Raw genomic sequence first — 27,277 nt, 5'->3', positions numbered from 1 at the left:
GAGTTACTTTGGGAGGAGGTGGTCAAAGTTCTCGGTCCAAAGTCAACAAACAGCCAGAGTTTAAGATGAAGGACTCTATCAGCGCCTGCTCTGTGAGTACACTGCAAACTATTTGCCACTTGCCAAGGATTAAAATCACATTTCTAGACATGTTCGATAATCTCCCTAGTTTTAAAGGCTTTTTACTCATTGACTTTATAGTATAACCTTAATTTTAGAATGAGGGATTACTTTTTGTCTAGTTTAGTTCCGAAATGTTAAAATTGATAAAAATAACTCTCAAAATTGGTTATTTTGGTTTTCCCAACTAATGAAATCTTGTTTAAAGATTCCACAACATCCACATGATGCTGAATTTATGAACTGCTAAAGAACAATGTTTTTACATTCAGTTTATGAACCGGAAAGGTAATGGATACTCTAAACCAGGGGTGGGCAAACTTTTTGACTCGCGGGCCGCACTGAGTTAACAAAATTGGCCGGGGGACCAGACTATATATTTGACACATGCACTCTATTTTCCGCTAATAATTCTAACAGTCCAGCTGGACTTACAGAGTCATACAATCTGCTATATGTATGTGCTTGTGTCCCTTTTTTCAGGAGCACTTGAAATATGTAACCATATCAAATAACAAAATGACATTTTACAGGTTTTCTTTACTGAATAAGACACCTGGAATGTTCATGAATAAAGGATGTGATATACAATATGAACTGTGAATGATAAAACATGACTATTTAAGAGTATGTGAATGTCCCTCCGTTTTTACTTCCCAGACAGTGCAGTGGGTAGGTTGAGTTGTGTGACACCATTTTTTTTTTAATTTGTGTTTGCTTGGCACCGTGGGTGAGGTAGTCTGGATCGCTGCATGTGAAAAGCTCCTTAAACCATCAAAATGTTGTCTCAGATTAACTCTGACTACTAGCAAGTCATGTTGCCAGCTTGTATGTTAAAGGTTGAAATACTATGAAAGCAACTGGCGGGCCGGATTCAAATGCTTGGCGGACCGCATGTGGCCCCCGGGCTGCAGTTTGCCCACCCCTGCTCTCAACCATTTTTGATGACCAATACAGAAGAATGACTACATGACTAAATTACTTATTGCTTTATTACTTTGTACTAGTATTACCGTAGGTGTGAGGTTGGGGTGGCCTTGGCCCAGGAGGTAGAGCAGGTCATCCAGAAACTGGAAGGTTGGCCGTTCGATTCTCGCTCCTTCTACCCCGTCACTGTCGTTGTGTCCCTGGGGCAAGACACTTCACCCCCCTGGCTCCTGCCACGTATGTCTCTCAAGACAGAAGGATGCCTCCTACTAAGTGTTTCGCTTAAAAATGTGTTAGTATTTCTTATTTCAGGAACATTTCACTTTTTATCGGTTATAATCAGGTAAAAAAAAGAAGTATTTTATTCTAAAAATAAATATTTCCTGCTTATTTTTAGATATAAAAGTCTTAAATCTAGGATTTCCGTCCTGCTTCTTGCTAAATATAGAAATCTTAATTTAGGATTTCTTACAAAGTCAAATATACTTGCTGCATTGACAGATTATTTCACTAGTTTTTTTCCAAAACAGTTAAAAGGGTCATCAATGAGATCGTAGACTCGTTAACATATATTAGTAACTTATCGTTTCAGACTGGAATATTTCCATGCAAAATGAAAACAGCCAAGCCAAGGTTTTTAAAAAAGGAGACAAACATCAATTTACAAATTATTGACCAGTTTCCTTGTTACCTCAATTTTCTAAAATTACGGAGAAGCTATTTAATAATAGGTTGGACAAATTTATTAATACGAATGAACTACTAGCAGGCAGTAAATACGGATACAGAGCCAACATTTCAACTTATATGTCACTGATCGAAATTACCACTGCTATAGACCACAGAAGATGTGCAGCTGCAGTCTTTATGGATCTGACAAAAGCCTTCGATACAATTAATCACAATATTTTAATTTCAAAATTAGAAAGGTACGGAATTAGAGGATTAGTTTTGAATTGGGTTAAAAGCTATCTAGCAAAGAGGAAACAATTTGTAAAGCTAGGAGAATATACATCGGGGAGTTTAGACACCACGAGTGGAGTACCCCAGGGGTCCATACTGGGACCAAAACTGTTCAATTTGTATATCAATGACATTTGTAAAGTAACAAAGGATGTAAAATTGGTCCTATTTGCGGATGATACCACCGCTTTCTGTTCCGGTGAAAGCACACAAGAACTCATTAAAAAGGTCAAGGATGAAAAGGTCATATTAAAGTCATGGTTTGACAGGATTATCCCTGAACTTAAGTAAAAGTAAAATAATGCTATTTGGTAATAGTAGAAAGGATACGTACGATCAAACACAAATTATTGAAAAAGTGGAAGAATATAAATTCCTTGGGATCATAATAGATGAAAAATGAGTTGGAAATCTCATATTAAATTCATACAACAAAAGGTGGTGAGAAATACTTCAATATTGAATAAAGCAAAATATGTTCTTGATCAAAAATCACTCCACACTCTGTACTGTTCCTTAGTATTAGCATATTTAATGTATTGTGTGGAGATATGGGTAATAATTACAAAAGCAATCTTCACTCACTCACTGTACTGCAAAAAAGATGTGTGAGGATCATTCATAATACCAAGTATAGAGAACATACAAACCCTTTATTTTTTAAATCACAGATATTAAAATTTGCAGATTTAGTATTCTTTCAAAACGCTAGAATAATGCATAAAGTTAATAACTTCATAATAACTAAAAGAGGAGAAATATGATCTTAGAGGAAAATTAAACGTGAAACATTTATACGCAAGAACTACGCTGAAAACACACAGCATTTCTGTATGTGGAATTAAATTATGGAACGGATTGAGTAAGGAACTCAAACAATGTACAGAGATGAGCACATTCAAAAAACAATACAAGCAGTTGATGTTTGCTAAATACAAGGCAGAAGAGTCTTGATCATCACAATGATTGTTCTGTCATGCTTGTTTTTTTTTTAGTTTTGTTTTTTTCTTATTTATATTTATTTTTTATATATATATATATATATATATATATATATATATATATATATATATATATATATATATTTGGGTTTTTTTTGTCTTCGTACTGTTATTCATTATTACTCTGATTATTATAGGAAAATATGAGATGGAATGCAGGAAGTGAACAATAAGTACTGTACTAGATGTAGAATGGATGGGGGGTAGGATTAAATAAGCTTTGCTTCTTCCTACTCCTTTTGGACATGTGGAACTGTGAAAGGATGATTCATGAGATGTATTCCATTGTAACCTTCATGTTCAAATAAACTAAACCAAACCAAAAATCTAGTATTTTTATCTTATATTTGGCCAGCCCTTTTTTGCAGTGCATCTGCTGGCAAATGCTCATTTTCACTATGTTCTCTTTTGTAATGTGATGTTTGTACGAACGTGCAGGTGTCATGTCGTCTGTCAATGTTGTGTTTCAGTATAAGCAACTCTATGAAAATGTGAAGCGCGTGTCAAAAGGCGGGGAGTGCTTCTGCAAGGAACTGATGACTGTTTTGCAGCAAAGGTGGAATTCATGAAGGTGTGACTTGAGGAGTGTTTGACTTTGGTTTACACGAGATTTTACTCTTCTAGGGCTGAGCTGGAACACATTTATGCTAAAGGGCTGCAAAAACTGGCTGGAAAACTCATGAGGGCTTCCAAAGGCATGAGCAGCAAGTAAGAGATCTGTGTGTTTGTTTCCAGAAGAAGCCGTGTGATGGCTTAATCAATCCCAACACTTTTGCGCTTTCAGCTCCATATTCAGCGCCTGGTGTCACGTGTCAGATGAGATGTACTCACGAGCGGATGCCCACAGGTAGTAGTTGCAAAAAGCAGCAACAAGAGGCTTCTAAATACACTGTGCGTTTTCTTGGTAGGTCGTTGGGGAATGCGTTTCAGCAGGAGGCCATTCTGGAACTACGTCAGGTCTTAGACGAGCATAACAAGAGAAAGAGGCCTGTGTGTGATCTCTTCATGTCAGTTGTGGGTAATACATGGCTGTAGTAGCAATGCTGGTAACATTGGCATTCCGCCTTTTACCAGCTGGACAACGCCATTGAGAGGACAGGAAAACTTGTTATGGCCAACTGGAGCGAGCAACTCAAGGTAAAATCTTTCATTCTGACTTGTGGGTCTTCTTCTGTGGGAACAAAAGGTCAGTCCAATCCTAAACACTTTACAATCTTGGTGTTGTCATAAAGTAGCTGTGCTAACAGGGAAAGTAGCATGGACCCTTTCAATCTCTAAAAAAAAACATTGAAAAAAGATTAAGTGCAGTACAGTGAATACCTGCACAGTTACAGATTTTTGGTGCAAAAATAGGGCAGTCTTGGACTAAGGATTTTCATCATCAAATTGGATTCGTTAGGTTTTGTCCGTAGTCAACTAATAGTCAAATGCTTTTGTTTATTTTTTTAAGCGCAGAGCTAATGGAAATCCCTAGCCATACCCATACTCTATATTAGGGCTCTCTAAAAATGTTCATAGTCAAAACTGGTTTGTTTGATTTGTGTCCATAGTCAACTGATAGTCAAATATTGTTTTTTTTGTCAATGCTAATGCTGATCCATTAACAGAGCTCATTTGTGACTTATTCCACCTTCAAGAAAAAGGATAAAGCAGTCAGATAAAGTAGCGGTCAACTGCTTTGTGGCCCACTTCCTGCTTTCTTATTTTTGTGCATGTTTGTCACACTTAAATGTTTCAGATCACCCAACAAATTTAAATACAGTCAAACTTGTCTATAGCGGTCACTGGAGGGAGTCTGCAAAAGTGGCCGCTATAGACAGGTGGCCTCTATAGACAGGTTGGCGTCCAGTTTGAATGTTGACCAGAAGAGGAAAAAAATAATAATAATAATAATGTTGACCAGTAGAGGGCACTGTGGACTGCTGATAAAAGTTGTACAGCACTACTAGGCTTGTTATTATCATGGTTCATGGTTTTAATCCTGAACATGCATATGAGTCAAACAGTAGCACATCACATAGTACAATTCACAATTTTGCATGTCCAAAAAGGAGTAGGAAGAAGCAAAGCTTATTTAATCCTACCCCTCATCAGTTTCACATCAGTTGCAATACATTTATTCACCTCTTGTTCTTCCAAGTGTACTTTGTAGGTCTACATGACAATGTAGTGCAATCATAGCCAAGGTTTTTACTTACTAAAAGGAAGCTAGAGGCTTCATAATAACTGATAACTGATAAAATACTTCAGTTAAGTACAACCGAACTCAGTTTTGCTCCCGCTGCCGCATGCATGCTAGCATATGTTTTTTTTTTATTGTAGCGTCGCTGGGAGCACGTCCTGTTCCCAGCCTACTTTGCGGTAATGTTTTGGTGCAAATGCTCTTAAAGTTACATGTTTGACCAGGAAATAGCAAGCTCAAAAGAAGACGGCTTTTTTATGTGGAACAACTGACAGTTTGTGTGGATCTTGTGAATGATTGTGACTGAGCTAGGACTCAGTAATTAAAGTCTACACACGACGGCTTCATTGATTGAAAAACAAAACTTTTTCGTGCATGAAGCTTCTACTTGAGTTGGTAATTTGGCTGCTATATGCGGTCAGATATTGACCAAGGGAGACAAAATGGGTGGCTGCTGGCTGCGTTGGACAGGTGACTGCTATACACAGGGTCTATAACATGTAAATTTGCTGGGGGGGATTTTTCAGTGGCTGCTATAGGCAGGTGGCCCTTCTATAAAGGTGGCCGCTAAGACAGGTTTGACTGTATAAGGCAATGACAACACAACTGAACACCAAAATGCAGTTTTTAAATGAAACCTGTTATTATTAAAGGAGAAAAAATCCAACCTACATGGCCATGTGTGGAAAAAGTGCCCCCTCCCCGTTAAAACATAACAACATAACTTAGCTGAGATTAGTTGAGATCTGTCAGTCTGGAAAAGGTTATAAAGCCATTTCTAAACCTTTGGGAAGCACAGTGAGAGGCATTTTAAAAGTAGCTCACAGGCTGAAAAAGTGTGAGCACCACTGATCTAGAGGCAGATTCCAAATGAGCCACTACTAGGGCCTGTCACCAGAAATATTGCTAGTCGATAATTGTGCTAGAAATTACACTACTAGGGCCTGTCACCAGAAATATTGCTAGTCGATAATTGTGCTAGAAATTACCATCAATCGATAGTATCAACATTTTTTGAGACAATTTTTTCATTATAATTAGTCATGAGAGGTGTAATTCACATTTGAACCACTCCATAGTACTCAAGTATAGTGTACGTGTGTGAGCCACATTAGCTGCTTGTATAAAACCTATACACACATGCAGTTAAGTAGTGTATTGTTAAACTAAGGTAGGGGGCCATATTTGAGCTGGACCACATATCTATGGTGGAGCAGTGAAATGTCCTTCAATACATCTTCTTTCACTCGATTATACATGTTCAGGAATGACTGTTTATGACTTGTGCGTGTACATTCTCCCAGGCAATTCGTACTGTCTGTCAAACATTTTGAAGATTTCCTGAAATGTTGGCTTTTCAACCGTATTGAAAGGTTGCATTTCTTTTGCAATGTAGCGAGCAACACTGTCTGTGAGCACGCACCGCATTGCACTGTTTCGTTTTATATGTTTACTTCGCCGATCAAAAGCCTCAGTAATCGTGACGAAGGCTGTGCTGCACATCCACACTAGAGCTGTGGCATTAGGTTTACGAACTATCGATTTGTGCCTTCATTCATATTAGCGCTTGCTTGCTAACTGCTAGTAATCTGTGTATCCACTCACTACTAGCCCTCCACCTACTGGGACAAAGAGGCTGAATGGCTGACAGGAGGGTTCACTCTCTACCTTCATTCCATGACAGAACCAATGTGCACAGACACATGCAGAGTGAACCCTCTTGTCATCCAGACTGTGTGGAACAGCAAGACGAAGAAAAGGAACAGGCTGGATATGCACATGTCAATTTATCGGGCTGTTAAAATGATCAACCCCGTTTTTTAATCAATTTATCAATTATCGTGACAGGCCTAGTCACTACAAATGAAATTATTATTTCTTGCTCCTACAACTTGGGTAAGAGTCAGGGTACTAGAGAGAGCGCTTGTACTGTCTGAATGAAATTATTCAGCTGAAAAGGTTGAATCAGAACATTTTTATTTAGCTGGTGAGATAAAACTAGAGTGTCTGGTGTTGCTTTAAACCAGATGAAAAGACTCAAAAAGAAATATACAGTAATCCCTCAGTACCTCCGTTAATTGGTTCCAGACCCAGCCACGGTAAGTGAATTTCCACGAAGCAGGAATTAATAAAGGCAATATTTTCGCAGTTATGGCATAGAAAACCTGTTTACAATGTTCTAAATACGGCTTTTAACATTATTAAAGCCATTTAGACATGAAATAACACCCCTATAGCCACCTTTATACTTGTATTACCCACTATAGTGGATAGAATCAAACAAAATAAGACATATTAGACATAAATGAGATAACAGACTCACACATCAGCAGTTCCTTTTTGTTTTTTCTAGACAGCGTATTTCCTGCAGTCGCTATAGTTTCATCAATATATTGTAATGGCGGCTTTAAATGGCTTTACACTCACAGTAGACATCATTGAAAATAAGCCATTTAAGATGTAACTTTCTCTTGGAGATCAATAAAGTATCTATCATTTACATTTACAGTAACTGCCTGATCGCGTCTCATACTCTGGTGACACCTAGAGGCCACATGTAGAATACTCATTCACAAGTACAGTGTTTCTTGTATTTTAGCTCATTTAGCCATTTTTATGCTTGAAAATACTTGATTTAGTCAGGGAATATGTACAATTTGCTTAAACATGCTTTAAAAAAAACAAAAAAAACCCTGAATAATTGTCCGTATTCAATCCACAAAACAGCAATCATTTATTCATATTTTTTGTAAAAACCATGATATAGCGAGGGAGCAATAGTCGAACCGGGATTGTACATGTGGACGACTGTAAATGTGTTTATGTATTTTCTCATGTTTGCTGTTTTGTGACGCAGACAAAGAAGAAACTTGTTGGATTAACGAGGGAGCACGAGGCTTTGTTCAACTTTGTAGAGAACAATAAACAAATATGTACAGAGAAAGAAAAGCAAAAGGTAGAAAAATAAACACACAAACTGTCTTGAATGCAACGCATGGAGGTTTTTTCTTGATCGCTTTTGCTTACCATTATTATTTTCAGATGCTGAATAGGCTGACCAAGTCGGCAGAGCTACAGACTCGCGTGGACGAGGAGTATTTTCATACCAACATGGAGGGCCATCAGATGAGACTGAAGTGGGAAAACACACTCAAAAACTGCTACCAGGTGCCCAAATCTCATATCCTGTACTTTGATTTTGGCTAGAAAACCATTTGATCTACTGTATTGACATGGATGTCATGAGACATTCAGCTCACGATACGCGGTGATACACGAGATTGTCTCTACGAGACGAGACGAGATTATATGACAATATATTGCAATCTACTAATAGAATTTGCACTATGTTACACTCTACACTCAGCACTGTATGCTAGCAGCCCTGCCTCCAGCCCTGCCTCCACCCACCGATACAAAAAGACTGCATGACTCATTCCGTTCACGCCATTGTTCTATGGAAGAAATGTGCCAAGGTGATGAAAGCAATGCACAGAGTGAACTTTCCTCCTGCTTGTTTGGAGGCTGGAGACAAGGAAAACAGACATATTAGAAAACATATTAAGGGCCGGCAAAATGATCAAGTTAATTTTCATTTAATGTGTGATTAATTAAATAATTTATTATCGTCCCAGGGCTTGTGCCCACCAGACATTTTTTTCTGAACAAGAAATCTTGTCATGTTTTAATCTTGCGAGATCTTGTGAAACCCTTATCAATTTAGCTGAAGTAGAGTGACAGCTCTCAGTGCAGTTCTACACCACCGCAACCACCATAATAAACTCATAGTTAAATATCTCCGTCACAGTGCTAAAACTCAGCAGTACAATGAATCCTACAATTCATGGGCCCTGTGAATTGGTGGATTTTTGGTCCCATTTTTTTTTCCTCACAGAAAACACATCTCATTCACCCTTAATCAGTAATAATTTATAAATATGTGCTAATACAGGTCAAGTGTACAGCATGCATGTACCACTGTTAAAACCTTTTTTTTTTTATACACCTTTTACATGTTTATGTCGTTATACTTCACTGATGGGGCCGCACGGTGGTCTAGTGGTTAGCACGTTGGCCAATACAGGAAGACCTGGGTTTGATTCTCCCCTGGGCATTTCTGTGTGGAGTTTGCATGTTCTCCCGTGTGCGCGTGGGTTTTCTCCAGGTACTCCGGCTTCCTCCCACATTCCAAAAACATGCAGGTGAGGTTAATTGGAGACTCTAAATTGTCCATAGGTATGAATGCGTGTGAATGGTTGTTTGTCTATATGTGCCCTGCCATTGGCTGGTGACCAGTCCAGAGTGTACCCCTCCTGTCGCCCGAAGTCAGCTGGGATAGGCTCCAGCATGCCCCCGCGACCCTAATGAGGAGAAGCGGTATAGAAAATGGATGGATGGACTTCACTGATGTTTTTTCCTCAAGCGTTGAGATTTCCCACACACAAAAGTGAAACTTATACAGTTGTCCCTCGCAATATCGCGGCTTGATTATTACTCCCTCACTATATCACGTCTTTTCAGAAAATTTATTTAAAAATGATGGCTGTTTCGTTGTAGACTTTGGTCTATCATTAGTCAAAACTTATTGAAATACAAGTGATGGTCACGAGGCGGCAGTGATGACACAAAACATTGATTGATACATTACATTGCTTTAACACATGACATCATGAAGTCAGCCATGGCATGTCTGACCTGATAGAGTGGAAAAAAAAGTTCTTCCATGTTTTTGGCTTCTTAAGTTTAGGAGAAATAAAGGCTAACTTAGCTCACTAGCTTGTTAGCTCGTCTGTAGCATAAGAGTTGTAATGTGGTGTAAGCAATGAAAAATAGGAGTGTAAAGGTGACTATAGGCATGTTGTTTCATGTCTACAAGGCTCTAATAATGTTAAAAGCGTATTTAGAAAGTCATAAACAGGTTTTTTTATGCTTGAACTACGAAAATATTCAATTTATTAATTTATTCGCTGGTGGCCCCGGAAGGTAACCACAACAAAAATCTGCTGTATTATCATTGCAAATGTAGACAGCTACACCACACTACTTCACCAAAATAAGCTCAATCCAAATAAAAGCTTTACTGTTGGCTTTATTCCTGCTTTTACAGATCTTACAGGAGCTGGAGAAACAGCGAATCGAAGTTCTTTGCAACGTTGTGACCCGATACAACCTGCACATGTCCAGTTTTGGGCAGACCCTCAAACATGTAAGATGGACACTGTGGCTATGACTTTTTCCTGATAAAATGATTGATTTGTAATGATAATAGTAAATCTCTGACTGTTGCAGGGACAAAAGCAGATAGAACTGCTGGTCCAGAGGGTGGACATGGATAAAGACATACAAACGCTGCTGAAGGAGAACAACATCACAACAGCAGACAACAAAGCTGAATTTCTGATGACTGATTATTATGTAAGTTTTCAAAAGGAAACTACAAGCTACAATCATTCCTGATGTGTTTAGTTTCTTATATTCAATGAATAAGTTAACTTGTCTGAATACAATAAGTGTTTCCCCTTACATTCATTTATTTGTGGTGGTCCACCACGGATACATTTGGATTGCCACAAATAGATTTGGCCCTACCTGTTAGCCTTTGCTGATAAACACATTATAGTGGGGCTGTCTGTCAATGTAGCTTGACGTTCCAACTCTGTACAGTGGGTGGCATCGTGACCGCCTCTTAATGCACCTCATACACACCTACTCTGCCAGAGAAGACTGGATCTGGAAGGATCTGTGTTGCTATGTTAGCCACTTTGTGGCTATATGTAGCGAGTATTCAGACACCTCTTGATTCTCTTTCAACCACCCACAACCACAAATATAATGTAGTCCTGTGGGAAACACTGGAGAAACTTAAGCTATATTAAACTTAACCTAATAGGAAGACAAAATTAACCTACAGCAGGGGGGGCGTCCAAAGTGCAGCTTGGGGGCCATGGCTGTTTTTTTCTTGGCTCATGGCACATACTAAAGATAAAATTTAAACAGAAAATTTTAAAACAACAAAAATCAGTAGTAATTTTACCAAAATAAAGTCAAAATATAAAGACACGGGTGTAATCTAACAAGAAAAAATCGGAATTTTACGAGAATAACGTCATAATATGAGGAAAAATAATGTCACTTTAGTACCATAAAGCTGAAATATTAAACAAAAAAGACCATTATAAATAGAACATTTAAAAAAAACAGCAGATATGGAATAAACAGCTGTAATTTTACAAGAATGAAGTCAAAACATTATGAGAAAAAAGCTGCAATTTTATGAGAATAAACTCGTAATATTATTTTAGTAGCATAGTTGAAATATTATAGAACTTTAAAGCTGTAATTTTTGAAAAATTAGGTTGGAGAAAAAGCTACAATATTATTGGAATAAAGTCAAAATATTATGGGAATAGAATCATAATAATACAAAAAGAACATTTACAAAGATTATTTAAAAAGAAAGTTAAAATATTTTGCAAATTAAAAACAAACAGCAAAAATGGGGGTGGGGTGGGGGGGAGCAAAGAGTGAAGTTGATATTAATAATAGGCTTTTTCACCTTTATGACAAAGCTGAGATGCAGTTTTTTCTTGAAATATATAAAACTTCTCAGCATATCTACATGTGTTGCTTTTAGTCATGTCTTGGCCTAAAGATTTCTGTTTGTAGTCGACTCAGTCAACTGTTTTGTTTTGTTGTTTTTTTGAGACCAGATCAACATTAAATGATCCCAACAAATAAGAGATCTCATTTGCAACTTTTTCTACCTCAAAGAAACAGGCTAAAACACTGATAAACAAATAAGCATGGTAGATGTGCAACCAGAGTACCTTCATTGTATTAAGTGACACAGAAAGCAAAACGAACTAAACCAAAACACAGTCGCTGTCGGCACACATCAGAAAAGTGCACATAGAATAGGAACAACATGGCTTGAAAAACAACAACTAGCCAATACTCTGAGTTAGCAGCGTTGTTTCTTGCATTCAAATTCACTGTCTGGATATAAAATAAAAAGTTGGAGTAACAGCCTTACCTGATTGAAATGATACGCTGTTGGTTGTTGTGGGGTCATGTGTAAGAAGCGGCTGACACTTCATTTTCTGGAGTCATCTTTAACCTTTTCAAAATACTTCCACACTTTGGATGATTTTTTTGTAGCAATTATGAGCCAATAAGTCCGTAGATTTTGATGGTCTTGCATTGTTCAAAGCTAGCGTTCGTCACTTGAAGCTGGTCATTTTTATCAATGCGTGGTATGTATATACACACACACCTCATTTTTACTTCTTTATTAACACATATTGAGCTGGGTTGTTTTTTTTTAATCAAAATAGACATTCTTTGTAAAAATGTGTGCTCAGCAGCACCCCCCATATAGTCAGAATGCTACAATCTTGGGCTCTGTCCACACAGAAACGTTCCTGGGATTTTATTTTTGACGGGTTAAAAAAAAATAAAAAATTGCGTCCACACTGTGCCAGATTAGTAAAATAGTTGCATTCAGACGGGAAAGCATCACTGGGCGAAATGATGTAATACACAAGGCACTCCCACATGTGGCGCTGTAAACAGACACGCAGCCGGAACCACATGATACACCAAACTATAGAAGACGAAAGAACACATGTGCATAAGTCCCACGTCTTCTGTTTTCCAAGGCTCATCTAACTTTTGACGAAGTGGAATTACTTCTGCGAGTCATTTTGAAGCATAAGACGACAAAATATCCTGAGAATGTCGACTGGGGCGAGTCATGTCAGTCAAAATATTCAGATATTACGCTGGCTTTTCAAAGCTCACTTCTGGTCATGTGACGGCGACAGGGTGGCGATGGATCAATAACATCGGTTTCTAAAAACTGCGGTTTGCTTGTCAACCCGGAAAGGACAAGACAGCGTTTTCAGATTTTCCCGTTTCAGGGCACCCAGAAAGGCTGAAACGCTAAAATACTTTGCTGTTTTGACCTAAAAACGGTTCAATTTGTATAGCCCCTTGACATTTTATACATTTCATTTTATAGACGGCAATATTGATAGTCGAATCAGACTCCTACGAATCGAATCGTCAAATAGTCCACTATTCTATGTCACCCTTAGTTGCTTTACAAAATATCAAAGTGGCACTCGCTGGAAAAAGTTTGGACACCCCTGACCTCCAGTATTCAAGGTACCATTGTTGTACTCTACTGATATGAACTGTTTTAACCATGTTCTTTTAACCACTTTGCTTTATGATGCCTTTTTGGCACTGTAGCCCTGAAATATGCAGTGCCCATTTGTGAACATCTTACTAAATAAAGGAAACATACTATCCGAGCAGCCAACATAGAAGGAAGTCATTGCACATTCTGATTTGATAAAGTTACTGCTTCTGTCGCACACATCAGGAGGAAGACAGCAAATCACTGATGGCCAAAGAACGAAGAATAGAAGCCGTTCAAGTCAAACTCCATCGCCTCGAGGAAAGTATATCAAAAGCAAAGAAAGACTGTGAAGGCAAGCCTGCTTAAATATTCAATTGTATTGGAGTGATTTCAAACAAGCACTGTAGTAGTTTGAAAATGTCCCTAATTCAGCCTCTTGTTCCAGGCATTGAAAAGCTGATGAAAATCTATGCTGAAAACCCTTCCTTTTCCAACCAAAGAAACATAGAGGAGACAGAGCAGCAGCTTGACGAGGTGCGCTTGTAGAGTAAGTGGTGTCTTTGGACTTTGATACACAACAAGCTGTTCTAAAGTCATGTCATCTTGTTTTACCCAGAGCAGTCTGAAGCTGGATCTACTGGAGGCCACTCACTATAAACTCTCTTTATCTCTGTGTGAACTGGAAGGGAAACCCAAGCCCTTCCACCGATTTAGTGACAGCATTGTCAAGTGGAAAGATAAGGTACATATGAGGTATTTTGGATTTGTTCAACTGAATGATGAACCTGAAGTTTAGCTGACATACGGTACTTTTATTGGCTTGGTTTCTTCAGATTTAAACCATGTCTGTGAGGTCATTTATTGTTTACTTGGATTAGTCTTTATATCGAAGAATGATTACTACAAACTGGACATTGCCCTCTTCTTTTACAGATATTTAGTTATGTAGTTGACAAACTACTTTGAGTTGAGAATTGGTATTTTATTTATTTCATGGCGGCAACTAAAGCCTAGGTCACAACCGGACATCCAACTTTTGTGGCTTTCCCCAAATCGCTGTTTGTTTTTTTTTCTCATGGAGAGTATAGTTGTGATGACCATCGAACGTGCATATCACGCAAAATATGGTGCTGCTCGGACGTACAGCTGTCACTTCATTCGTACAGCCAACGCACGTTACATTACATATGTGGGGTGCACGACACATACGGAGTCCGCAAGCGTGATGTACCGAAAAATTGACATTTTGCCCAAAACAGACACCAGCAAAACGTATAAAGTGCGTACGTTTGTACTTCCAACCTAAAAAAATGTAAGCACCCATAGAGGTTGTTTAATGTGTGGCCGGTCTGTGACTCGTATATCAGCATGTCACATCAGCACCCCCCGTGTGATTGTTGTGTTTTTTGCATGTAGACCGACCATGGGAGCCCGTACGACCGGTTGTGACATAGGCTTACAACACACTGCCTGTCCAATGTCTCATCTGTTATTTACAAACTGCAAAAGATGTAGACGTTGAAATGTGTTACTTGAGTAAGAGACTATCATGGACAGAATGCTCACTTAGTTGTGGACTGCACATTTCTGAAAAGAGTAAAAAACAAAACACAAAAAAAACCCTGAAAGTCAGATATTTTCCATGATAATGAAAATGAATGTGACTTTTCTGACATTTTTTTGTTTGTGGCTATATTTTAAGGATGTTCTTCAATTGTTTACCAAAAAACATTCACGTTCAATCGAATAAAAATATTCCATATGCTCAGTGTTGGAAGGCGTTACCACCACCATTGTTTTCCAGTCCAGTCACCGACTTTGAAATGTGGATGTGGCTTCAGTCGCTATTGTTCAAAACTGCTACAAAGGAAGCTAAATAGCTAGTCAGAGGGATTTGAAGGTGCTGAGTCTCATCCCAGAAGCTTCACACTCAGTTGCAAACCATCCCCGTACATGTTGAAGGTCACAGCCTGATGAGGCCGTCAGGACATCATCTGTGAATAGCAGAGATGAGATCCTAAGGCCCCCAAAATGGATCCCCTAGAGGCCTTGGCTGCACCAATATAAGTAATGAACAGAATTGGTGACGATAGGGCAGCCTTGACGGGGGCCAACATTCACAGGGAACAGACTCGACTTACTGCTGGCAATGTGAACCAGCTTTGCCGCTGAGGAGTTTTTCTGACGAGCTCAGATACCTTAGCCACAGTGATGGTCCTGTCCACATTTATGTCCTCGGACTCTGCTTCCTCCATGGAAGGTCTTTCAGTGGAACTGAGAAGGGCCTCAAAGTACTCCTTCCACCACTACGTCCTCAGTTGAGGTCAAAGGCCTCACTGTAAACTGTATGGACAAGGCGCTGCTTCCCCTTTCTGAGGTGTCGAATAGTTTGCCAGAAACACTTCGAAGCTGGCCAAAAATCATGCTCCGTGGCCTCACCAAACTCTTCCCACACCCAAGTTTTTTTGCCTCAACCACATGTCGCTTGACTTGCAGAAACCTGTCAGCTGCCTCAGGAGTCCCATAAGACATTCATGCTCGATAAGACTCATTCATCTTGACGGCAGTCCGAACCACCAGTGTCCACCATCGGTTTTGGGGTTTGCCACCACGACTAGCACCGACCACCTTGCGGCCACAGTTACGATCGGCTGCCTCAGAAATGGAGGCACGGAATACGTCCCATTCGGACTCAATATCCTCGTCCTCAACCGGGTTGCAGGCGAAGCTCTGCCGGAAGTAAGAGTTGAAGACTTGATGAACGGAAGACACGTTTCCCAGCACACCCTCACTACACGTTTGGGTCTGCCAGGTCTGTCTGGCATCCAGGTGGTGATCAGTTGACAGCTCAGCCCCTCTCTTCACCCGTATGTCCAAAACATGTAGGCGCAGGTCTGAGGACTACAAAGGCGATCATAGACCTGCGGCCGAGGGTGTCCTGGTGCCAGGTGCGCTTAGGGACATTCTCATGTTTTAACATGGTACAGAAGTTCAATAACACCACACCACACGGGTTCGTAACATATCAAAAGTGGTTTGACTGAATTTAGTGCATGGGTGCAAGAATTTAGAAATGATCTGTGCATGGAGCTGAGGAAAGGACAGTTCAGGGTAGAAATGTCAATAAATTTGTTTTTAACCAAAATTACTCTGCAAGATGTATATATTGGACAAAATTCACAGAAATATTTGATCTCTTTTAGTGAATGCGAGTCCTTTAAAATAGTTTCACTAGAGCAATTTAAATTCTTCCTCTATCTGGTAAATCCACGAGGAATTGCAGAAATGATGTGACTGTTTGGTCTCCATATCAGGACTGTGAGCACAGTGTGGTGCAGCTGACTCGGCCGGTCAAACTAAGGAAGACTCCCTTCAGAACAAGACACTCGCTGAGAGCGTCCATCATCTACAAGGGACCCGTTCAAACTACCACGTGTCCGCCAGCTGAGCCTTTGCCCAGTGGCCAGCTCTCCTGTGCCGTGCTGGCACAGGGATCAGAGGACGTTGTTGGGACTCCAACACATGTGCATGACGACAAAGAACATGGTAGGACGTCTGTGTTTTTATTACATAACTTCGCACTAAAACATATTACCAATGAACAGGTCAGAGAGCGCCAGACGTTTGCCGTGTTGGCCAATGCAAGGCTTTATATAGCTTCACACCTACACACCATGATGAATTAACTCTGAAAGAAGGTATGAGGAAAATGTATAAACAAGGAAGACAGCCAAATGAAACTAAAACATACTGTGTGTTTCACAGGGGATCTACTGGACATTTACACAAAGGAAGAGAATGGCTGGTGGTTTGGGGCACTTAATGGCCAGACAGGTCATTTCCCATCCACATATGTTGAGGAGCTGCCTGCGCTCAGCTGTGTCAAATAATCAGAAGCCTGACTGATATCTGCTGGTGTACAGTGGAACTAAGTAATAGCTAGGCCTCTTACGATAATCAATAAATCAATTACAGTAGTACCTCGCATAACGTAAACCTTTTACGTAAATTCCAATGAACGTAAAGAATTTATGTAAAGTTTTTGCATCGTATTACTTGAGAAATTCCATATAACGTAAAGCGTCAAGTCGGTGCAAGTTCAGTAATTCGATTTGAATAGCTCGCGCTACAGAGAGAGGGAAACATTTTCCATGACTAACAGAGTACACTTGGTGACGCCTTCTGACGCTTCACGCTCTCATTGGCTGATAATCGGGGCACCGCCTACGCTCTCATCTCATTGGCTGATTATCCCGGCACCGCCTACGCTCTCATCTCATTGGCTGATTATCGGGGCACCACCTACGCTCTCATCTCATTGGCTGATTATCCCGGCACCGCCTACGCTCTCATCTCATTGGTTGATTATCGGGGCACCACCTACGCTCTCATCTCATTGGCTGACTTATACAGCGTGTACGTGAGTTTGTGTGAAAGACAGGCTTCTCCCTTCAACCTCCCTTCCTCATCGTAGTTGTCCTTAAACTAGTTGACACGCATTGAAATCTCTTCTTGAATATTTTGAAGGGCCAAAGGGGTGAGTTTGGGAAGATCTTGGAATGGATAAGGCTATTTACATGTATTTTACGCTTCGTATAACGTAAAAACCCTATAACGTAAACGTTCTCAGAACGGATTGTTTACATTGTAGGGGCATCTTCTGTATAAGCATGATAAATAAAAACAAACTTGATCATTTTGCCGGTCTCGATATATTGCCATGTGCATGCGTGTTTGTTTTCCTCCTCTCTTTCTCGCTACCAAACAGGCTAGATGACAAAGAGAGTTCACTTTTTGCATCTGTCTCAACAACTGGATGCATTGGTTCTATACCAGAATGAATGGAGTCATTCATTCTCTTTGTCCCAGTGAGGAGAGGTGTGCGATGCCCTAGCAAGTGCACTACTTGCTAGCTGTGTGTGCCGTGTGCTACATGATCAAATGCTTTCTTTGTGCATGTTGTGTATAAAACACGATCTGATGTCAAGTTCAGCCTGTTTGAGCAACGTCATTTTGTGACATGAAAAAGTTTGTGACAAAGACAAAGAAATAAATTAACATTTTTAAAAAGTGGAACTTAAGTTTCAGTGATTCCCAAAATATAACACCTCATTGTGCACCAAATGCATTTTGCTGCATCCAAAACATGTACTTTGACCAAACTCTGACAAAACATTACACCCCATTAAACGTAAAACAGCGTATTCCACAGCGTGTTGCTAAAAGTGAATTAAAAAAAGTGTATATGTAAATGAGCTGACGTCTGCATTGACACACAATGTGAACTTCAGAGTATTTGCAGGTTATTTCTCAGTTTTTTGTCAATATTCAGACAACAACGAAAGTGATACTGATTAAAAACCAGACATATTGTGATTTTTATTTATGTGCAATTTTTGCTAAGAGCCTAAGTAATTTTTTATTTTTCATTAAATCGTCTTTTTTGTTTATGTTTTATTTTGTTTATTTAAAAGCTCTTGCTCAATGTTAAATACTCTTGAGAAATTCAAATTGATTGCTTTTGATACGGTGTACTCGCATTATTATGCCATGTACAGTGGTGTGAAAAGTGTTTTCCCCTTCCTGATTTCTTTTTGCATGTTTGTCACACTTAAATGTTTCAGATCCTCAAACAAATTTAAGTATTAGTCAATGGCAACATAACTGAACGCAAATTGCATTTTTTTTTTTTTTTTTTAAATCAAACGTTTTATTGTTAAAGGAGAAAAAATCCAAACCTACATGGCCCTGTGTGAAAAAGTGATTGCCCCCTGAACCTAATAACTGGTTGGGCCACCCTTAGCAGCAACAACTGCAATGAAGCGTTTGCGATAACTTGCAATTAGTCTCTTACAGCGCTTTGGAGGAATTTTGACCCACTCATCTTTGCAGAATTGTTGTGACTCAGCCACATTGGAGGGTTTTCCAGCATGAAGAGCCTTTTTTAAGGTCATGCCACAGCATCTCAATAGGATTCAGGTCAGGCCTTTGACTCGGCCACTCTAAAGTCTTCATTCTATTTTTCTTCAGCCATTTAGAGGTGGACTTGTGTTTTGGATCATTGTCCTGGAACCCAAGAACCCAAGTTTGTTTCAGCTTGAGGTCACCAACAGATGGCCGGACATTCTCCTTCAGGATTTTTTGGTAGACAGCAGAATTCATGGTTCCATTTATCACAGCAAGTCTTCCAGGTCCTTAAGCGCCGTTACCTTTACACCAGATGTAATGGGACACACACCTTCCAGAAAGTTCAACTTTTTGTCTCGTCTGATTTTCCCAAAGGTCTTGGGGATCATCAGGATGTTTTCTGGCAAAATTGAGAGTAGCCTTAATGTTCTTTTTGTTCAGCAGTGGTTTTCGTCTTGGAACTCTACCATGCAGCCTGTTTTTGCCCAGTGTCTTTCTTATGGTAGTCATGAACACTGACCTTAACTGACGCAAAAGTGAGGCCTGCAGTTCTTTGGATATTGTTGTGGGGTCTTTTGTGACCTCTTGTAGAGTCGTTGCTGCGATCTTGGGGTAATTTTGGTTGGCCAGCCACTCCTGGGAAGGTTCACCACTGTTCCATTTTTCCACCATTTGTGTATAATAGCTCTCATTGTGGTTTGCTGGAGTCCCACAATTTTAGATTAATTAATCTCAGCTATGTTTTAACAAGTTGGGGTAATCACTTATTCACACAGGACCATGTAGGTTTGGATTTTTTTCTCCCTTAATAATAAAAGGTTTCATTTAAAAACTGCATTTTGTGTTCAATTGTTTTGTCATTGACTAATATTTAAATTTGTTTTATGATCTGAAACATTTAAGTGTGGCAAATATGCAAAAAAAAAAATCAGGAAGGGGGCAAACACTTTCACACCACTGTATTATCATTACTGTAATGATAAATGATCTCAAAATAATGTTGACAAAATTCCATACTATATTGTTACATTAATGAAAAAAGTTGTCTCAAAATAATAGACAAGAATATCGTTTATCAGCAGTCATTTGTAGGACAATTATCGTGCAGCAAAATTTGTTATTGTGACAGGCTAGGAATATATTGCTTTCTAAAATCATGCATACAATATGTAACAATTTTTGCCACTGTGTTATGATGAATAAGCTCATTGGCATATTTCATAAAAGCAGTTATTTCATGTCTTAAATGAGTACTGACATGTTTCTGTGGTTAAATCCCATCATATAAAAGGGTCCATAATAGCATGTTATATACATATCTATTAGTACAGATTAGGTAGTTAGGTCCTTGCCTTCCAATTGCAATATACATAAGAGACTTTGCTGCAAAATGTTAACTTTATTAAAATCCCATTTTAGCGCACTTGGGAGATAAACTCCTTCCTTACGTTTGTCAGGAAAACTGGTAAGTTGTTGGTCTCCTGAAGACGTCTTTCCAAAGCTGGCAGGCACTCAAGCGTAGGGTCACTCGACACGGCTGTAGAATTGGGAGGGTTTTTTTTTTTTAAGAAAACATCCTGGAGTCTTTTTACAGGTACCGACAGTTACTGTTCTTACTTGCAAGTTTGTTATGATTTGTGATAATAACTGAAACCAATGGAAAACTTGTAAATGTATGTGTTGCAATCTCGAAGTGGATTCAAAGGCATAAGTGAAAGTGCATTGTGAAGTTTCATCAGGCCAAAGTCGTGACTTCCAGTATTTTTATAAACACACAAATTGTGAACATGTCCCAAATAACACTGACCTGTGTTCTGAAAATAAAATTTGTGTGGCTGCCTATAAGTTGAATATAGAACGTTATGCACTGGGACTTACCCTGATATGCACCATCTTCCGTGATTCTCATTGTGATAATGTAGGCACTGTTCAGATCAGCTGGGTTGATATTCCGGAACACAAACTGAAACCTTTTACCTTTATAAAACAAAAAATAAATAAAAACATACACAACATATGTGATGTAAACTTTGATTAAAATCTCAAGGTGGTGAAAACCTGAAATGAGATTTAAAGACATACCGGAAAGTTGGTGCTCCGTGCCACAGATGGTTCGTATTTCCATCCCCAAATGATCCTGAAAGACATGTCTGGCTTTCTGCAGGTTCTTCAGTCTGTTCTTGTTGGCTTTATACTGAGACTCAATGACTGAGTGAGTAAAACAGGCAGAGATGTCAATGATCAAAAGCGATAAATGGGCTCCAAAAGCACCCATTGCCAATCAAACATCAGCTTACACTCTTTTTGCTGAGCTTGTTCTTCTTTAAGCTTCTCAATCTTCTGGATAATCATGCCTTTCTGTATTTCCTTCTGCTCAATATCAGATGTCATTTCTGCAATAGCATGCTGTTTGTCCTTCAATGATGCATTCTTATGCTGCAAATCTGGGGAAGAGGCATTGATGTCATAACATTTTTAGTTGCGATTGCATCACATGAACAGTACACATTAGGTGCACCTGCATTTTGTATTTCAGAATGAATTTCTTTCTACTGTTCTTTCATTATTAACTGAAAACCTGAATGAAAAGCAGGCTTGCGGGCACCTCATGTGGTCGTGGGGGCTACCTGGTGCCCGCGGGCACCACGTTGGTGACCCCTGATCTACATATTCTGTCATTAGAAAGATAGCATTACTGTTTTAACATGCTATATTGTTGCTATATTGTTGTTATTGTAGGATGCTGAAGTTGGCTTCCGATTCTGTACCGTAAAGCACCATGTATTAACCGCACCCGTGTATTAACCGCACCCCCATTTTCAGGCTCACAGCGGGGAAAATTTTTTTTTTAGTTCATAAATGCTTGCCAACTCTTTCATCTCAAATCAACATGCGTAAAGGTACTAAGCAATTTCAAAAAGAAGAATAAAGGAGAAATCAGAACAGAATCTTTAATATTATGGCTAAGCACAGATTAATAATAATAATAATAATAATAATAATAATAATAATAAAAAATCTAAATAAAGAAATTTGCAATTTTCAGAGATGTTTTGATATCTTATCTTTCACTGCTTATCTTTTTCTCTATTATTATTTTATTGCATTGCTTCAGTGTGAATTTGAATAAACTCCAACATTGTATTGTATTTTACATCTGCAATGTTTTAATGGAAGCTTAGGTTATCTTCAGTGTATGTAGAGATCGTTTCACTGTGTGAAAATACAGACAGACATCAGATAAGTTAGTTGCATACACAAGCATTTTCAGCAACTGTACAGCAGAGGGCGCTAAAGTCAAAGCAACTGTCTGACCCACAGATGGCTATTCAAAATGGGCTTCTCGTCAATTTCTGCGTCTGGTCACAGACCTGTCATCGTGTATAAACCGCACCCCGATTTTTTGCTTCTTATCAGTGGAAAAAAGTGCGGTTTATACACGGTGCTTTACGGTAATTAAGTGGAAATGTAAAGTGTAATTGAGGTTTGAGGATTGTGCAGTGCGAGTCTTTGTCCTGATGGTCTGTTTTTTGTGACACTTCTTTGGAAGGTAACGTTTCGTTTTAATAACGATTCCATTCGTATCACGATTCGTGGTTGCCGATATGATTCAAGGACAAAACGATTCAGTAACTTTTTATCCAAAAATTCATACAGTGTGACTGAAATAAATATCTGGATACTGGACAGTGCAGGTGAAGTTTCCTAGATTCCCAGTGTTTTTTGGTAAGGGAATCAGGTATAAATTATTAATAATGCTGACATACTTAAGAATAAATTATCAATGAGTAAAATGACTTGGAAATGCAAGACAAAATCAGGATTAACAGATGATGGTATAGCTTGCCATGATTATTAACTTTAAATAGAACCATCCAAACCTGCACTTTGCACCCAATGAGGGAAAGTATGCAAATTCCTCAGCAAATTACAGTCAAACCTGTCTTAGCGGCCACCTGTATAGAACGGCCACCTGCCTATAGCAGCCACTGAAAAATCCCCCACGGAAAATTTACGATATATAGACAAGGTGTATAGCGGTCACCTGTCTAACGCAGCCAGGGGCCACCCATTTTGTATCCCTTGTCAATATCTGACCGCATATAGCGGCCAAAATGCCGACTCAAGTAGAAGCTTAATGCACGAAAAAGTTTTTTTTTTAAGCAATGAAGCCGTCGTGTGTAGACTTTAATTACTGAGTCCTAGTTCGATATAAAAAAGCCGCCTTCTTACTTTGCAATGCTGCCCTGAAAAGATTCAATGACGGCCAAAACGGTAATCTTCCCACTTTGCAATGCCGTGAATAAATTCTATAATAGCCAAAAGTACCCGAATAAAACATCTAAAATATCACTTAATTCCCGACTAATTAGAGATTAGAAGACCATTCAATAAGAAAGGAGCGATGGTATTGTTAGTTTACGACGATCTTCGCACCTCCTCCGCACTCAATTGTTCACGCACACACCCATTCATGACTGCTTCACGCGTATCCTGTACATATATCCACGGGCTCGTTCACTAAAATTATTATTTCTTCCTTTTAAAATCGTATTTAAAAAAAAAAAAAATCAAAGATGGAAATTTGTGACGTTCTGCAGGACAGGAGCGAGCGTCCCCTGTCCTGCGCTCTTATTTGGCGGGCTGTGCCTTCTCCGGGGAGGAAGAGGCAGCCGCTTCATGCCTGGTGGCCGCGCAGCTGTGGTCAATTAACATTTGTGGCGGATAAAAGGCCAGCGCTGTCGAATGTGCGGCGCTGGTTCATTGTTGTTATTGATATTACTAGTTTCCTCACCGTAGCTGTTACCTAGCTTTACCTACCTGTTTATGTGTCAACAGAGCGTTTTCCCCTATGTCTCTTGGTTTTGCTCCAGTCTTTTTGTGAATACATGTTAATATGTGTGCGCACAAATTCAAAATGGCCGCCAACCTGTCTATAGCGACCACCTGTCTTTAGCGGCCACTTTTGCCGTTTCCTGTCAGTGGCCGCTATAGACAGGTTTGACTGTAATGTGGTATGGCATCTTCAATAAGGTGTTGAAACTTTCTCACCTGTACGGGCCGATGGAAGCAGCGGCTTTTTTTGGGCTGATAATCCTCCTGATCAGAGCAGCCATTTGAAAGAACGGTGCAGCAGATAGTAAGAATACACTGACAGAAGTTTTGCAGTGCACATATGATAGGAATGTTACAAAATTTTGAAATATGTAAAATCAAGTCTGTGATTAATTCTGTCTGATAAAACATTACATGAACTTTAATTTGATACCTCATTCACTTCTTTACCCCAAGTATTAAAATAAGTTAAAGAAGTAAAAGTGAATGAAATGCCCAAAAGAAGCAGCGAATCAACTGTATTTCAAAGGTCAACTACAACTCTCATGACCACCACATACCCGGAAGACAATGACATCACCAACAGGCAGACTATAATGTTTAACGTCTTTAACATTAAAAGTGCTTTAAAAAAGTGCATCCATATAAAGCCTGCCGTGCTTACATCCACTGCTTCGTTTCCTAGTAGCGGTTCAAACATTTTACAAATTTTAGGTAGGACATTACCTTTACCTGACACTCACTATTGTATTTGTGAAAGTTTGATTTTATTTTTGAAAATTATATAAGAAGTTAGACCAGGGGCCGGGATCCTTTTTGGCTAAGGGAGCCGTGAAAGCCACATATTTTCAAATATTCTTTGACCATTTGTGAGCTATTCAAAATCAGCTGGCGAGCTAGGAGATCCCTGTGATAGTATCACCATCATAAGGCTGCACACACTATGTGTTTATGTTCATTTAACAACCACACACAAATAGTGGTTGGAGGACAAGACATGCTGTAATTAGTATAATGACAACAAGACACCAAAATTGTTCAGTGACATTTGAAAGTGTTAGTATGTACCCCATGAACGTGATATCCACTTCCCCGGGGGACAAAAACAAGCTCTGAACTAACCACATTGCTTGTTCGTTTTAAAAACAAAAAGTCACTGTGGTAAAAAGTCACATTTGGAATCCAAAGATGAGTACGGTAGCTAGGTGGATAATTCTAGCTAGCTGGCTGGGCAGCTGAACCTTTGGGGTCTGCAGATTAATCCAGTCCAGATTTGAAAAGTCTGGGTCCACTGGTTTTCAAAGTGGGCCAGGTCTAATATAGTCTACTCTAGATGCTGAAAAACGTATAAATGTGCCTTCATTGTATTTTCACAAATAGAATAAAGGTTTCACAAATCAGAAACTGTGTTTTTATGAACCTTTGGGGTCTGCAGATTTCCAGTCCAGATTTGAGAAGTCGGTTGGTTTTCGAACAACAATAGTGGATGTCAAGCAAAGGTAATGTCTTACCTAAAATGTTTAGAGATCGAGAAGTGTCACAAAAAAAAACAGTGGCCAAACAGTCGCACTGCATACAAGGCTAATGCCACCTTAAATCGAATCGGAGGCTGGCAACTCGGAAGCCAACTTCTGCGTCATTGTTATTGTAGTAGCAGTTTGCAGTACCTTGCTTTGAACTAAAAGGTACTTAAGGTAAGGTATGTATATTACGTTACCATCTGTAGCTGTTGTGCTTGATCTCATTTTATTGTGCAAGCATACCACATTATGTGTCTGAAGTGTGTATTCATGAGCAACTCACCCTTTTTAAATACTTCTATGGAGTCAAACAGCATTTCGTCATTCTCACATTTCTCCAAACATGTATCTGTTGAAAATGTTAAAGTCCTTATTATGCGTTCAGATCAGTTTAATAAGCAGAGAAGGTTCAAGCACCATACCAAGTGCTGATTTGACAAACTGCCTGTGGGACTGGCTCCGCTGGGTGGTGGCCTCAGTTATCTCGGCGTATGCTTTCAGTTGTTTGTTGTGGATTTCCTCCATTGCATTGGCAAAGCCATCAATGATGTTCTTATCAGTGATGGACGTCATGGTTAGAAGGTCTGTGGGGTGGATAACAATTTTTTAGCGTATAACATCTTCACAATACTAGACGAGGCACAAGCAAAAAACAACGAAACGAGCCAATTCAGACGAAGGACGGAATAAAAAAGCGACGACACTGGCATTCGTTTCACTTCTAACATTACATATACGTAGTCTATTAACAGCGCTGAATCTGTGTTTTTAGCACACCGGCTAACAGGGAAGCTACAAGTAGTTGAAGAACCGTTAGCCTAGCTAGTTATTAGCATGTACATACCTAACGTTCCGTAAAACAATACATGCAACTTTGTTACTTAAACGTACTCACAATCGAGTATTTCAAACGCATACGCGGTGCGTACACGATTAAGTTTGTATTCAAAGAGAACCTACCTTAAGTTCGAACGTCTGTCTGGGTGTTACTTTCAAAATTCCGCGGATTGTTACGTAAAAGAGGCGCAACCAGAATCCGGACGTGACGTTGAGCGCCACTTCCGTGTACGCCTCGTCAGTATTTTAACAAGAAAACTATTGTAATTCGAGTCGTCTGAATATTAACAAGAACATATTGTATTCTTAAATGCTATATATTCGTACATATAATATAGTTAACTCACTTAAATTGGATTTTATTTCTTTGTGTTAACGTCAGTATCACGTGTTTTTTACATGACGTCACACCCGGTTGTTGGTCAGCCCTGCCTCAGACAGATGGGGGGCAAAAAGAGTATTCTTAACTAGAAGTCATGTAAAATTAAAATACATTGATGCGCTGTTGTCGCATGTGAAAAACGTTCAAATATGTATTTCGTAAAACGTTTAAAAGTTTACAGTGAGCAACAAGAAGCACAATTCATAATAAAAACAAAGTTAAAACATTCTGGGAACTTGACAATGTGAAATGCAGCCACCTGGAAGAATGTCCAGTGTTCCTCCGCGGAGGGCTCAGAAGTGTGAGGCTTGCTAGTACTAGCTTCTAGCAGCCCTGAAACAGTGTAAAATCAGGTGTAGCAAATTGGCTATGGAGCTCAAACAGTGCAGCGAAACGATGAAGGACATATACAAGAATTTATTCATGCACACTGATTAAGTGTAAGAACACAAATTGACA

The 27,277-nt window shown here is 39.3% G+C and overlaps 2 protein-coding genes across 2 annotated transcripts; one reads left to right on the top strand and one right to left on the bottom strand.

Annotated features, from left to right (window-relative positions):
* The first annotated feature begins 30 nt into the window (after window positions 1-30).
* nostrin (nitric oxide synthase trafficking) lies at window positions 31-17,238 on the top strand. The gene is given in 16 exon segments (XM_054788492.1): window positions 31-92; window positions 3,482-3,567; window positions 3,636-3,719; window positions 3,796-3,858; window positions 3,920-4,001; window positions 4,086-4,148; window positions 8,051-8,149; window positions 8,236-8,361; window positions 10,301-10,399; window positions 10,483-10,608; window positions 13,580-13,688; window positions 13,782-13,870; window positions 13,953-14,078; window positions 16,651-16,882; window positions 16,942-17,050; window positions 17,052-17,238. Coding segments are annotated over 16 exon segments (1,707 nt in total). The 5' UTR covers window positions 31-65.
* On the bottom strand, window positions 16,261-26,640 carry spc25 (SPC25 component of NDC80 kinetochore complex). The gene is made up of 7 exons (XM_054788490.1): window positions 26,560-26,640; window positions 26,022-26,183; window positions 25,883-25,948; window positions 21,541-21,687; window positions 21,326-21,451; window positions 21,122-21,220; window positions 16,261-20,780 (listed from the first exon to the last, which is right to left on the bottom strand). Exons 2-7 carry the CDS (start codon window positions 26,170-26,172, stop codon window positions 20,659-20,661), a joined length of 711 nt encoding a protein of 236 aa, XP_054644465.1. The 5' UTR covers window positions 26,173-26,183; window positions 26,560-26,640; the 3' UTR covers window positions 16,261-20,658.
* Window positions 26,641-27,277: the final 637 nt, after the last annotated feature.

Source organism: Dunckerocampus dactyliophorus, chromosome 9 (assembly GCF_027744805.1).
Source record: "Dunckerocampus dactyliophorus isolate RoL2022-P2 chromosome 9, RoL_Ddac_1.1, whole genome shotgun sequence".
In the NCBI taxonomy this organism is placed as follows: domain Eukaryota; kingdom Metazoa; phylum Chordata; class Actinopteri; order Syngnathiformes; family Syngnathidae; genus Dunckerocampus; species Dunckerocampus dactyliophorus.
This window is presented reverse-complemented; position numbering and strand designations above follow the sequence as displayed.